Source organism: Mesitornis unicolor, unplaced genomic scaffold (genome assembly GCF_000695765.1).
Source record: "Mesitornis unicolor isolate BGI_N332 unplaced genomic scaffold, ASM69576v1 scaffold37194, whole genome shotgun sequence".
Classification (NCBI taxonomy): domain Eukaryota; kingdom Metazoa; phylum Chordata; class Aves; order Mesitornithiformes; family Mesitornithidae; genus Mesitornis; species Mesitornis unicolor.
The window spans coordinates 1-10629 of record NW_010181436.1 but is presented as its reverse complement, the minus strand read 5'-3'; the positions used below and the strand labels follow the sequence as shown (position 1 = coordinate 10629).

Below are 10629 nucleotides of genomic sequence, written 5' to 3'. Positions count from 1 at the left end.
CAACAGTAAATGGACAAGAAGGGGACTTTGCTCTAGGGCTGAGTAGCTGGAGGGGTGAGAAGGGATGGATGGATGGGTAACTGCTCCCTCCATTGTATAGTGATGAGGAAACAAAGCAAAAGACATGAACCTTGTGCCAGGGGTGTATTTGGCAGTTGGGCCCCATTACTGCTCCACTCTTGGCTCATTTTTCAAAACTAGGAGGTTGGGGCTTTTTTTGTTTAAGTGTGAACATACATCTCTGCTACACATTACAGAAGTCAAAGCAGTAAAAGGAAATGGACAAGTCCCACAGAAGAAACTTTGATCCTTTGAATCCAACCATTTTCAGACCTGCTGAGAAGTTCTTTTCTTAAGTGTTTACAAATTTAATTAAAAAGCAGCTAATGCATGTCTCTCAGTGTAAAATTTGATGATATAGCTAAATCCTCTTGCTTCAGACAAATTTAGATACTGTGCAAGACTGCCTCCTGGTGGTAGTACCAAGAATCTGCAGAACAACATCATTTGCACATAGAAAAGGCAAAAACCCGTTGTAAAAGCATGCTTCCTTTTTAATTCGTGTCTGAGTAGAGGAAGTGAAAGAACCTTCTTTTCACGAAGACATCAAGATAAATTGAACTGCGATTTAAATGGTCTGAACTGAGGACAAACTTTTTTGATACTTGACTGAAACAGTTTTCTAATGGCATCCTAGCAAGCAAAGCCTGAGAAGTCTTTTAGTGAGACATTAAAACAAAACAAAAACCTCAGTGAGATGTATCCAACTGTATGCTGTGCACAGCAATGAGCCTTGTAAGGTCTGAAACACTTAATAACTACTGGATACAAAGCAAATGGCGAAGTGCCTGAAATGGGATACAAAGACACCAGAGCAGACTTAACATTCTGTGAATTCTGTGCAACTCAAGCTTTCAATTACAAAGAACAAGAGCAACAGAAACCAGAAATCCCAAAGTCACTTTGAAATGGATTATTCTTTTGCGTAGAAGTGGCACAAGAATCCAATGGATGGATTTCTAATTCCAAGTTTTCAAGTGACGAGAAACAGATAAAGACGGCTTTATGTAGTTGTTAGAGACCTAGAAAATGGGGAGGACAGCTTGGAATTACTGGGAGAGTAGGGTTTTAATTAGGTCATGCTTCAAATGACCCAGGAGAAAGATTTAGTAGAACAGAACACAGAATGATTGAGAGTGGCAGTGTAATGCAGAGAAAGACTTTAAAATACCGATTTTATAAATTAATGTAGTAAAAGAATGGCAAGAGGGTACAGGTAGAGAACATGCGTTTTAGACTCAGTTTCCCATAACTGGTCAGAAGAGGAAATACTTTAAAGATAGCAGTCCAGCACATCATAGATTTATAGCCCTCAAAATGTCTGAAAAGCATCCAAAAATGTTTGGAAAACATTGAGAAATCCAACATTTCCACAGTGATTGTGGCTGTTTGATCATAAACAGGGCTTGACAGGCAAGAACAGACAAATGTGGTAACAGAATGTTTCTGTAAAGCACAAAGCCTTAACAGTATTAGGCAGCAATAAGCAAAATTATTGGGGAAAAACAATTGAAAGTTTAAATTAATCCAAGGCTTACTCTGGGGCAAAGTCAAACAGTGACAAATTAGGTCTCAGCTTTCCGAAAATAAAGGAGGTTCAACTTTAGGCAGTGGAGCATAACGCAACACTAAACACGAGACGTAAGCCTCTCACTTATGCAGTGTCAGTACCAGGCACCCTGAATTCATGAAAATACTAAAATTTGTTGTATCACAAGTTACCAAAAACCTATGTAGAAAGTTATATTCTAAGCAGAAAAAAAAAAAAAAATTGTTTTCACACGACTGAACTTGCAGAGTAGGCAGTAATCCTCTTCATAGAGACAATAGACATTCCTTCGCGATAGCGTGTTTCTTATCACGCAAGCAACACATCGTATAATATGAAGCCAAAATCACTTGGCTGATGGCAGCTTAAACACGGTCTCAGATATCTTAGAAGCATAACAGAGAGAATAAGCAAAACCATTTCATGCCCTGCCACGATAAATCACTCGCAGCTAACTGGCATTTGGATTTAAAAATAATACCGAGATAAATACTTAGATTAGCTTAACGTAAAATCTTCCAAAAGTATTTAGAGTCTTTTTACACACATTCAACACTGCTTTTTTTCCACAATTAAAGAAAATTCAAGGAAAAAAGGTTATTTAGTAATAACTTTGGAAAAGTCAGTGTTCTTTATACTAGGATTAGAGACTTTATAAGGTTCTCAAATTCTAGCAAAATCGGTAGATAACACAGGCTGGCAAAATGACACCAGACTAAGAGAAGAAATGAGAACCTTCCTATCTTATCCAAGTTGCTTTGGAAAAGAAATCCAATCAAAAGGTATGACATACACGGAATAATTATTTTCTGATGGTTTATTAAAATCTGCCAAGGAGACTTCATGAAATCACTGGGATCTCTGCAGAGGCAAAATGTTCCAAGCTGGCCCTTTCTGTCAGAATGCTGATGCATGAAACTGTGGACTGGAGTAAAGTATCTCCTTTCCCTGAGAAAAAAGTGCTAGATGACAGAATATTTTAATAGCAGAAACATTTAAGTACTGCAAAATGCGAAAGCTATGAAGTAGAATCAGATCAAATGTACTTAATTTAAAGCATTTTACACAATAAAGGGACAATCCTTCCCCCTATGTAAGCTAGAAAGAGCTGGGGGTCTTCACCGAGTTACAGCTATTCCCATTTATTTAGATTTCTTAAAAAAAAAAAATACCCCAAAATAATACCAAACTCTAACGTGTCCACTTCTAGACTTCCCATTTTGATATAATACTTTCATGTGTTCACTCTACCAATGAGAAGCCTCCGGCTTTAGTCTGAGCACTCCATCACCCGTTACACCCAGTTCTACCACCAGCACATTCACTGACCCCACACGTGCAACAGCTTTCACTGGATCCTTGTTCCAGTAGGGCTGTTTTGTCGTTTTTCTACTGTCAACTAGTTGTAACAGAAAATAACAAATTTAGTTAAGTATGTTTTAGTTATAGCACTCACAAAGAATTGCCAAACATCTCATTTTCTGTAATTTTTATTTCCAGTAGATCAATAGCAAAGTGCTGATGAACAAGAGGTTATCTTCATTATCGGTCTTTAGGAGGATTAGGATTCCTGCGTCTTCTATGATACCTAGAAGATAAAAAGGCTGCAGTGAATGCAAGCTTTGGAGAGTCTTTGATTTTTCCCCAATATTTTTCCCTCTGGTGAGTGGCCTGGAGGTTACACAAACAAGCAAAACACAAGATATCCAAGGACAGCCCATCACCACTCAATAGATGTCATCTCTGTTGTTCATGGAGTTACATAACGCTACTCATTTCTCCTGCTACATCTGCTACAAGCACGCAATAATCCAAGCAGTTCTACAGCTGAATAGGTACAAAGGCTAATGTTTATTCTTAATCCTTTGTGTGAAGTTAATTTTATTACACGGTCAGCTTTTCCTTTGGCTAAAATGATCGCTACAGAACAAAGAGACTCAATGTTTAAAGGAGTTAAGCCAGACTGTACCTTAAATAGCATAATATTTTGCAGACAAACTAACAAACAAATTCTTCACAGCAAAAATGATCCCCACTTTCCTGTTAATTACCCACACTAAAACAAGGAAGATCCTATGTAGTGCTCATTAAAGTAACATCCACCCTTTAGCCATAGAAAGTTCTACCAGTTCATTCCTTCAATATACTCCCAAAACACAGTAATTTAAAAGTTTTCTGTGGACAGAAAAAAACCCAACCAACAACAAAAAAACCCCTCTGCCTGTATCAAGTCTCCATAGCTATAAAATCAGCAGCTACCAACAGGTGCAGTGACAGACTGGAAAGGAGAAAGACAAACTAGAATGCCATTTGTTTCCATTAGCGTACCTCAACATATAAAATGGGACTATAGTCCCTTTTTAAGCTCAGTTATGCATATTTGCACCTCTCCTCTTCCTAGCTTTCTGAACACAACACACACCAGGGTGCACTTTTCGCTATTTCAAATGAAAAACCTCTACTGTTCTTAAGTTTGAGAATTATCCCATTAAGTTTTTTTCCTGAAAAGTTGTTAAGGAATAGACAATGCATGTTTCCAAGCTGTATAAGGTCATGTCCAATGAGGGTATTTTACATACTAGATATCATTATGCAACTTTATTAAATCACCTGAACCAGTAGCTAACTAGATTGTATGAAAAATTCCTACTCTGTGACATATTTTACAAGAAAAAGTTGCAAAGGCTACCAAAGGGAGTGTTAAAAAAACCCCAACTTACAAAGTACAGTCTTCCCTTCACACAACACTGCATTTAAGATTTTACGTAGTAGCCCATCTGCTAACAGTATCTTGTCCTACATGACTTATCCTCGGTTGAACCTGGTCATTAAATTATTCCTGTATTTCCCTTTACCTCTAAAAGGAACAAACATTGAAAATAAAATACTTACTGTCCCACAGGGTACCAGCGATGTTTTGTTGTGTAAAACATTTTGCTGAGCTCTTCAATTGTTGGACCTCTTTTGTTCTTTAGCTCTTTCTCATTCAATCTGGATTTCAAAACTTGATCAAGGGTTTCTCCTTTATTATCCACTGGATCTGGCCGTGGTATGGGCTATAAAAATAGCAGTGTATCCTTTTACTCCTTTTTTTTGAGAATATAAAATACTCAAGCTACACAGATAGCATTAAAATTTACTCTTACATTTACAATACATTACATTTACTCTTAACAGCTGAAACCAAAAGAATACAGAAGGCTGCCGGTAATTGTAAAGGCTGCTTACTACCCCCCTTGCCTGCCTGGAACAAAACCACACCACTGTGGAGCAGATGTCTAGAAACATCTCATTACCCCAGGTGCTACAACTGATTACCCTACCCCTAAAATGAGCACTGCTGTCATCACTATTAATCTCATCCTTACAATTCACCAGCTGAATCATAAGCTTCAATTCTAATAATACAGAAGTACTCATTCCTATTTAGAAATTTATTCATAGTGACAATCATCATTGCTAAAAAAGCAATGTGTACCTTGGAGAAGAATGTCACTTCCTAATTGCTTGTGCATCTGCTAAGACTAAGACATTTGTTCTCAATCTGAAACCTAACTACTACAACTGTTACAAATACTTCTCCTCACCTTAGTCTTTTACACGTATTATTTTTCCTGAGACGTACGCAACTGATAAACTTTAAAATACCAATATGTAACCTGCAGGCAAAATGTGCTAAAATGGTTTATCAGTGTAAAGAACATATTGAAAGTACTACTGATACAGAGAAATTCAGTATTTAAAGTTTTTTGTGCCGTTTATGAACCCAGAGTGCTGAATGGAATTTAAAGCTAGAGTTGAAAACAGCAGCAGCACCACGCCTTTACAATCCTCTTGCCCAGACTGCTGCATCTGTACACAGTAGGATGTGTGAACTATAACCTGCATTTCAAACATCCTCTTTGAGGAGTACATTCATAGACAGACACAGTTTTCTCTATAGTGCAAAAATATTTGACCGCCTCATTTAATTCTATTTGAGTTACTATCTGCTGTGATATCTGAGTGTTTCTTACGCTGCAACTTTCCCCCAATTCCATTAAAAATAAGGTTGTCTTCATGGCAGCAGCTACACTCATCATTCACTTCACAGACATACTGATCACGTACTGAAAAGCACCACAGTATTCCAAACTTCAAAAAGATGTCCCAAAGACTCAACATTATTAACTACTTATGCCTTTACAAGAGTAAGAAATATAAATGTGTACTTTTGGACATACTTTTGTATGCTCGTACGGAATCTCAAGCGAAGGGTGGTAGCAGACAATTGTCTTCAAATCCGATGTCACTGCAAGTTCCACTTTGCTATAAAAATAACAACTTACATTCTTAAATATATCCCTTGCAATTTTCAGAAATGCTGAGCAGCTGAACAGCCCAAATCCCAAAGAAAACCAGATTTGACCCAGTATTTATGAATTCTTAAGAATCTTCTATAAAATAAACCCTTCTAAAATAAGAGTCACAAATACTTGATCTGAACTCCTGCTATTTTCCTTTTAACTCCAGCCATCTTCAGGTTTCTTTTTTTTGGACGGAGAAAGGGGCTAAAATAAAGTGTTAAAATAGCTGGAAATATGGGTTCGAACAGATCTTTAACGCTTTGACTAATTACATATAAAACCGTATCAATAGATGGGGGTAACGATCATCAGTGATACGCAGGACATCATGCCTTTATAAGAAGTATGGCACCTACAAAAGTGAGAATAGACAAGAAAGCTCTGTTTGAGGTTCCAGCTCTCATTTGCTAAACCATGATAAGCATGGTGAAGAAAAAGTCCTACTGAGAAGTTCCTTGAGGGAGTATGGTACTCTTACCTTCCTTCCCTATTAACTTCCATGCTACATTAGCTTCCCAAAACCTTTTATGATACAGATGCTGCATTTCTCACTATATTTGTATCATCTTTTCTGGCTTCTACTCAAGTTTCCAGGAGCACAAAAATATCTGGACTTCATCTTAACAACAAGCGTCAATGAAAATGATCACTTTAAGCTACTACTGCACATCCACAAAAAAAGCCTGCAGGGGTACTGAGGTCATCACCACGTTTAGAATGAGTCCTGTGTGATTTTTTTATAACGCTTGTTTCTTGAAATATTAACTTCACAATCATTATGATCGGAAACAGTACTTTAGTTAAAATTATTACAGCTATCCAAAACTGGCAGAAGATGTATTTGACACCATTATATGACAATTTCATGACAGGGAAAGTAACCCTGGAATAAACGTCACATGAAAAGGCCACACATCAAAGCACGTTTAAGTACCAATTGTAATCTTCAGGGAGAATTGCGTACGTAGATTTATGGCAAGCAAGATACACAGCTCCACCTGAAAAAAAACAACAAACCCACAAAGAACATGAATGTAAAAAACAAACAGATCTGCACCAAATTTAAGAAAGTCTTCATCTTCATTCCATTCTAGGTCTTAATAGGGCATTATAATGATACTCAGTTTTAGATTAACAAATCCCAGATACTGTCTAAACAGAAGTTCCCTTTACTACACAGATTTCTACTGCAATGAAAAAATACAGTACCTAGGTAGCTAACACCTATGTTTACCTTTCCAACTGTACTGTTTTCCTAAGGAAAAAAAAAATCACAGTACGAACAAAATACCTACAGACTTCACCATTAGAGCATATTCTTTATATATGCAAAGAACATTACCTTATGACTTAAAGGAAGATAATAATTTCATTCATAGTGATATTTATTATAAAAATCAAATTAGTACTTTGTCTGGTAACTGCTACATACGCTACACAAAACACAAAGCTGTAATGTCTTGGCTGCTGTAACACCAGAAAACTTCACGCCTCTCCTGAGGTTCCTGTTGCTCCAAGGAAAGCAATCACAAGAATTACAAGTAATAAGTCAAACAGCATCTGGGAGTGTTCTAAGCAGACTAAGGGGAGGGATTATCTCCCTCTACTCAACACCTGTTAGACCACATCTAAATACTGTGGCCAGTTTGGGGCCCTTTTATTAAAGATAAACTTGAATAGTTCAGCAAAGGCCCACCAAGATAGTCAGGGGCTGTAGCACCTGCTCTGTGGGGAGAGGCTGAAGGACTGGACCTGGCTCAGCCTGGAGCAGAGACAGTTTTGGAAAGACTTAACAGCAGCCTCTAGTGACTATGTATGAAGATTCAGGATACTGAGGAGAAAGAGTCAGTCTGTTTGCCCGGTGGGAGGACATGAAATGACACCTGCAAGTTGGAAGGAGAGGCCCTGACTGGATATGCAGAGAAATGTTTTCTCATGAAAGCAGCCAACCAGTGGGACTATGCAGGCAGGTTTGTGCTGAAAAAGAAAGAGCTGGACAAAGCTCTGAGCAACCTGGTGTGATTGCAGAGCTGAGTCTGCTCTGAGCAGGAGATTGGACTACAGCGCACCTGAAGCCCCTTCCAACTGAGTTTTCCCATGATTCCATTCTCATTTTTTCATAGCATCATTTAGGTTGGAAAAGACCTTTAAGATTGAGTCCAACAGTAAACCTATCATAATGCGTTAAACAGTAACAGTCCCTTACATAGGAGCCATATAAGAGCATCTTGCATTTCACAATCAGGTGGGTGTGCGTGCCTAAGGTGGGCCTGGGGCGTGCCTGTAGGCAGCTTTCACTGGCAAACCCCTTCCTTCACTGCCAGAACCTGACACAAATCCACAGGCAAGTTTCTCAGTCCAGTGAAGCTTCTTCTACTGCTACACTTTAAGAATGTAATTATAATCACAAGAATTAAGTCTTAGCATGTTCTGAGCCTTCTGTTTTCAAAGAAATCATAAAAAGGTTTCAACTTTTTTTGAAATTTTACGTAGAACATCTTTAGTTTTACTACAAACGGGATACTTCTTGGCTGTTCATAATGGATGGGGAGACCATTCAGTGCGTCAAAACTGGGAAAGCTGAAAGAACTAAGAAATTTTTGTGCAGCTATTTTCCTCTCAGAAATATTTCAGATGTAAAGTTCTTAAATGTAAATTTTGTTATAGTTAATACACTTAAACATACATTTTCAAGATAAAAATGTTAACTTTAGAATTGCTGTCAGCACTTCCATGCTTCAGTTCTTCCAATTAAACCATCCTTAGTTACTAAGAATTAGAGTTTTTGGTAAAATATTACTGCACATACCTTGTATTTCTTTTTACGATTTCTTACCCTTCCTTGCCCACTAACCTCTAAAATGTAACACATCCATTATATTTTCTCAATTTCTGTCTTTTCTACCACCTTTGCTATCTCTCCTACATCTTTCTATTGACATCTGAAACATGGACAAAAATCTAAGAAATGGTATTACCTGTTCTTACTTTTTCTGTTTATGTTAAGCAATAAGATTTTACTGTAGCATCTTCTCACCACTGTTTGTAAGTCTGAAAAAATAAATCTAATCTCCAAATACAATCAGAGGTAAGAGGGGTGGTCTTTACAAGCTAATTAATAAATTAAAGAAGTGTCATATGTGCACCATGGAAGCTTTAAGAGAAAAAAACCAAATCAGTATCTTTTAATTATTAGCAGAGAACACAGAATATCAGATTTGATTCTATTCAAATAAAAATTCACTTGCATGCATCCATTACTTTATACAGTACAGGAGAGAGGCTCTCAAAGAACACATTTTAATATAGGACTTGTACAATTCCATCACTACTTACTCTGCAGCGGCGCCTGCTTACAGGTTGCTACTGAATGCATCCTTAAGAAGCTGGACCACAGAGTTCTAAGTGATGTTGCCATGCTGACAGCAGAGAGGAAACCAGTCTTGGACAAGAGGAAGCTCAAACAGACACCGTAACCTTTTTCTCTGCAAAACACCCCCTGAAAGAAACCAATTTCATAACTGTTCAGGGTACAAAAGACTGACAAATTGATTTCTTTAATATTACAAGGACAAATAAAATCTGTGCCATATATTCTTCATTATTTGTCAGTTGTTTAGAAGTTCTTACTATTTAAGATACTGACACTTGTCTCCTTAACAGTCAAATGTGGTACAAGACTTAATCTACTGAGAGGTACTCTCTGAAGGCACAACATTAACTTTAAAAGAAGTTTCCAAGCTTAGGTTTTCTCACAGTTTTTCTGCTAGTCCTCACCCACCTAAGTTTTGCATCCTTACTTCTGTGCACTCCACAGAATTATTCCTGAAACATGTTTTTCTTGTTCATGATGTAAATATCGTTGCCCAGTATAAAAATAAAAGTACTTACAAATAACACTTGCTGTAGTTAAATTGCCTAGATACAGTTGGTTTCAACCATCTCAAAAGCAACACTCCTGAAAACTATGAAACACCATTTAGAATCTCTTAAATGTTACCCCAAATTTCACAGAAGACATCCATAAACATCTTAAGTTTTCATAGTCTACAGAAAAAAAAAAGCTGCTTCAAAGAGAAATTTAGAATGATGCTTAAAAAAACATAACTGGAGACAGTTTAAAGACATACTCATAAAAAAAACAAAAACAAAAACACAAGACCTCTTTAAAAATACTACTACTACTTTAAACTACTTCCTATTTAGTGCTTCAGAACATCACCAGAAGTATCTTCCAATTTCAACAAATAACTATTTATCACCATCTTCCCCTGTGACATGTGCTGCTGAAGTTAGACAAACACCTAAAGACATAGCACCTAAAGAGCTGCTCATAACTTGCCTTTGAAAGCTCATTAACAGCCGAGGTGTGAGGAACACGGCGGATCAGCACCGCCTTGTCAAAGGAGAGGGCCCATTCTCGGCCTCACCTCAAGGACCACTGCAGTTTAAATCGGGGCATTCCCACCTCCGAGACAGCACACAGAAAACTCTTAAAGGCCTGTCAGCAGTAAGCAAGGGGAGGGGGGGGAAGTAAAACAAAACACAGCGATTTAACGCCTCAGAAAGTACATAAACTCTCTTCCTCTGGCCCATTTCGGAGGCTCAGATCGCGGGTCTCCTGCACCAGCCGGGCACGCGTTGCTAATCACTACAAAAACACAGGGTGGAAAG

At 37.8% G+C, this 10629-nt stretch overlaps 1 protein-coding gene across 1 annotated transcript; it reads right to left on the bottom strand.

Moving 5' to 3' along the window:
- Window positions 1-3073: 3073 nt before the first annotated feature.
- On the bottom strand, window positions 3074-9448 carry MRPL42 (mitochondrial ribosomal protein L42). Its single transcript, XM_010183427.1, has 5 exons — window positions 9292-9448; window positions 6890-6953; window positions 5833-5917; window positions 4502-4665; window positions 3074-3197 (listed from the first exon to the last, which is right to left on the bottom strand). Exons 1-5 carry the CDS (start codon window positions 9371-9373, stop codon window positions 3152-3154), a joined length of 441 nt encoding a protein of 146 aa, XP_010181729.1. The 5' UTR covers window positions 9374-9448; the 3' UTR covers window positions 3074-3151.
- Between the last annotated feature and the right edge of the window lie 1181 nt (window positions 9449-10629).

Bases quoted from the DNA above. Each gene is read 5' to 3' on its own strand.
- MRPL42 (XM_010183427.1), bottom strand. From the start codon at position 9,373: ATGGCAACATCACTTAGAACTCTGTGGTCCAGCTTCTTAAGGATGCAT. The intron at 5,918-6,889 runs GTACTTAAACGT...TTATTTTTATAG, and splicing joins CTCCCTGAAGATTACAATTG to CAAAGTGGAACTTGCAGTGA. The intron at 3,198-4,501 runs GTAAGTATTTTA...TTTATCTTCTAG, and splicing joins CGCTGGTACCCTGTGGGACA to GTATCATAGAAGACGCAGGA.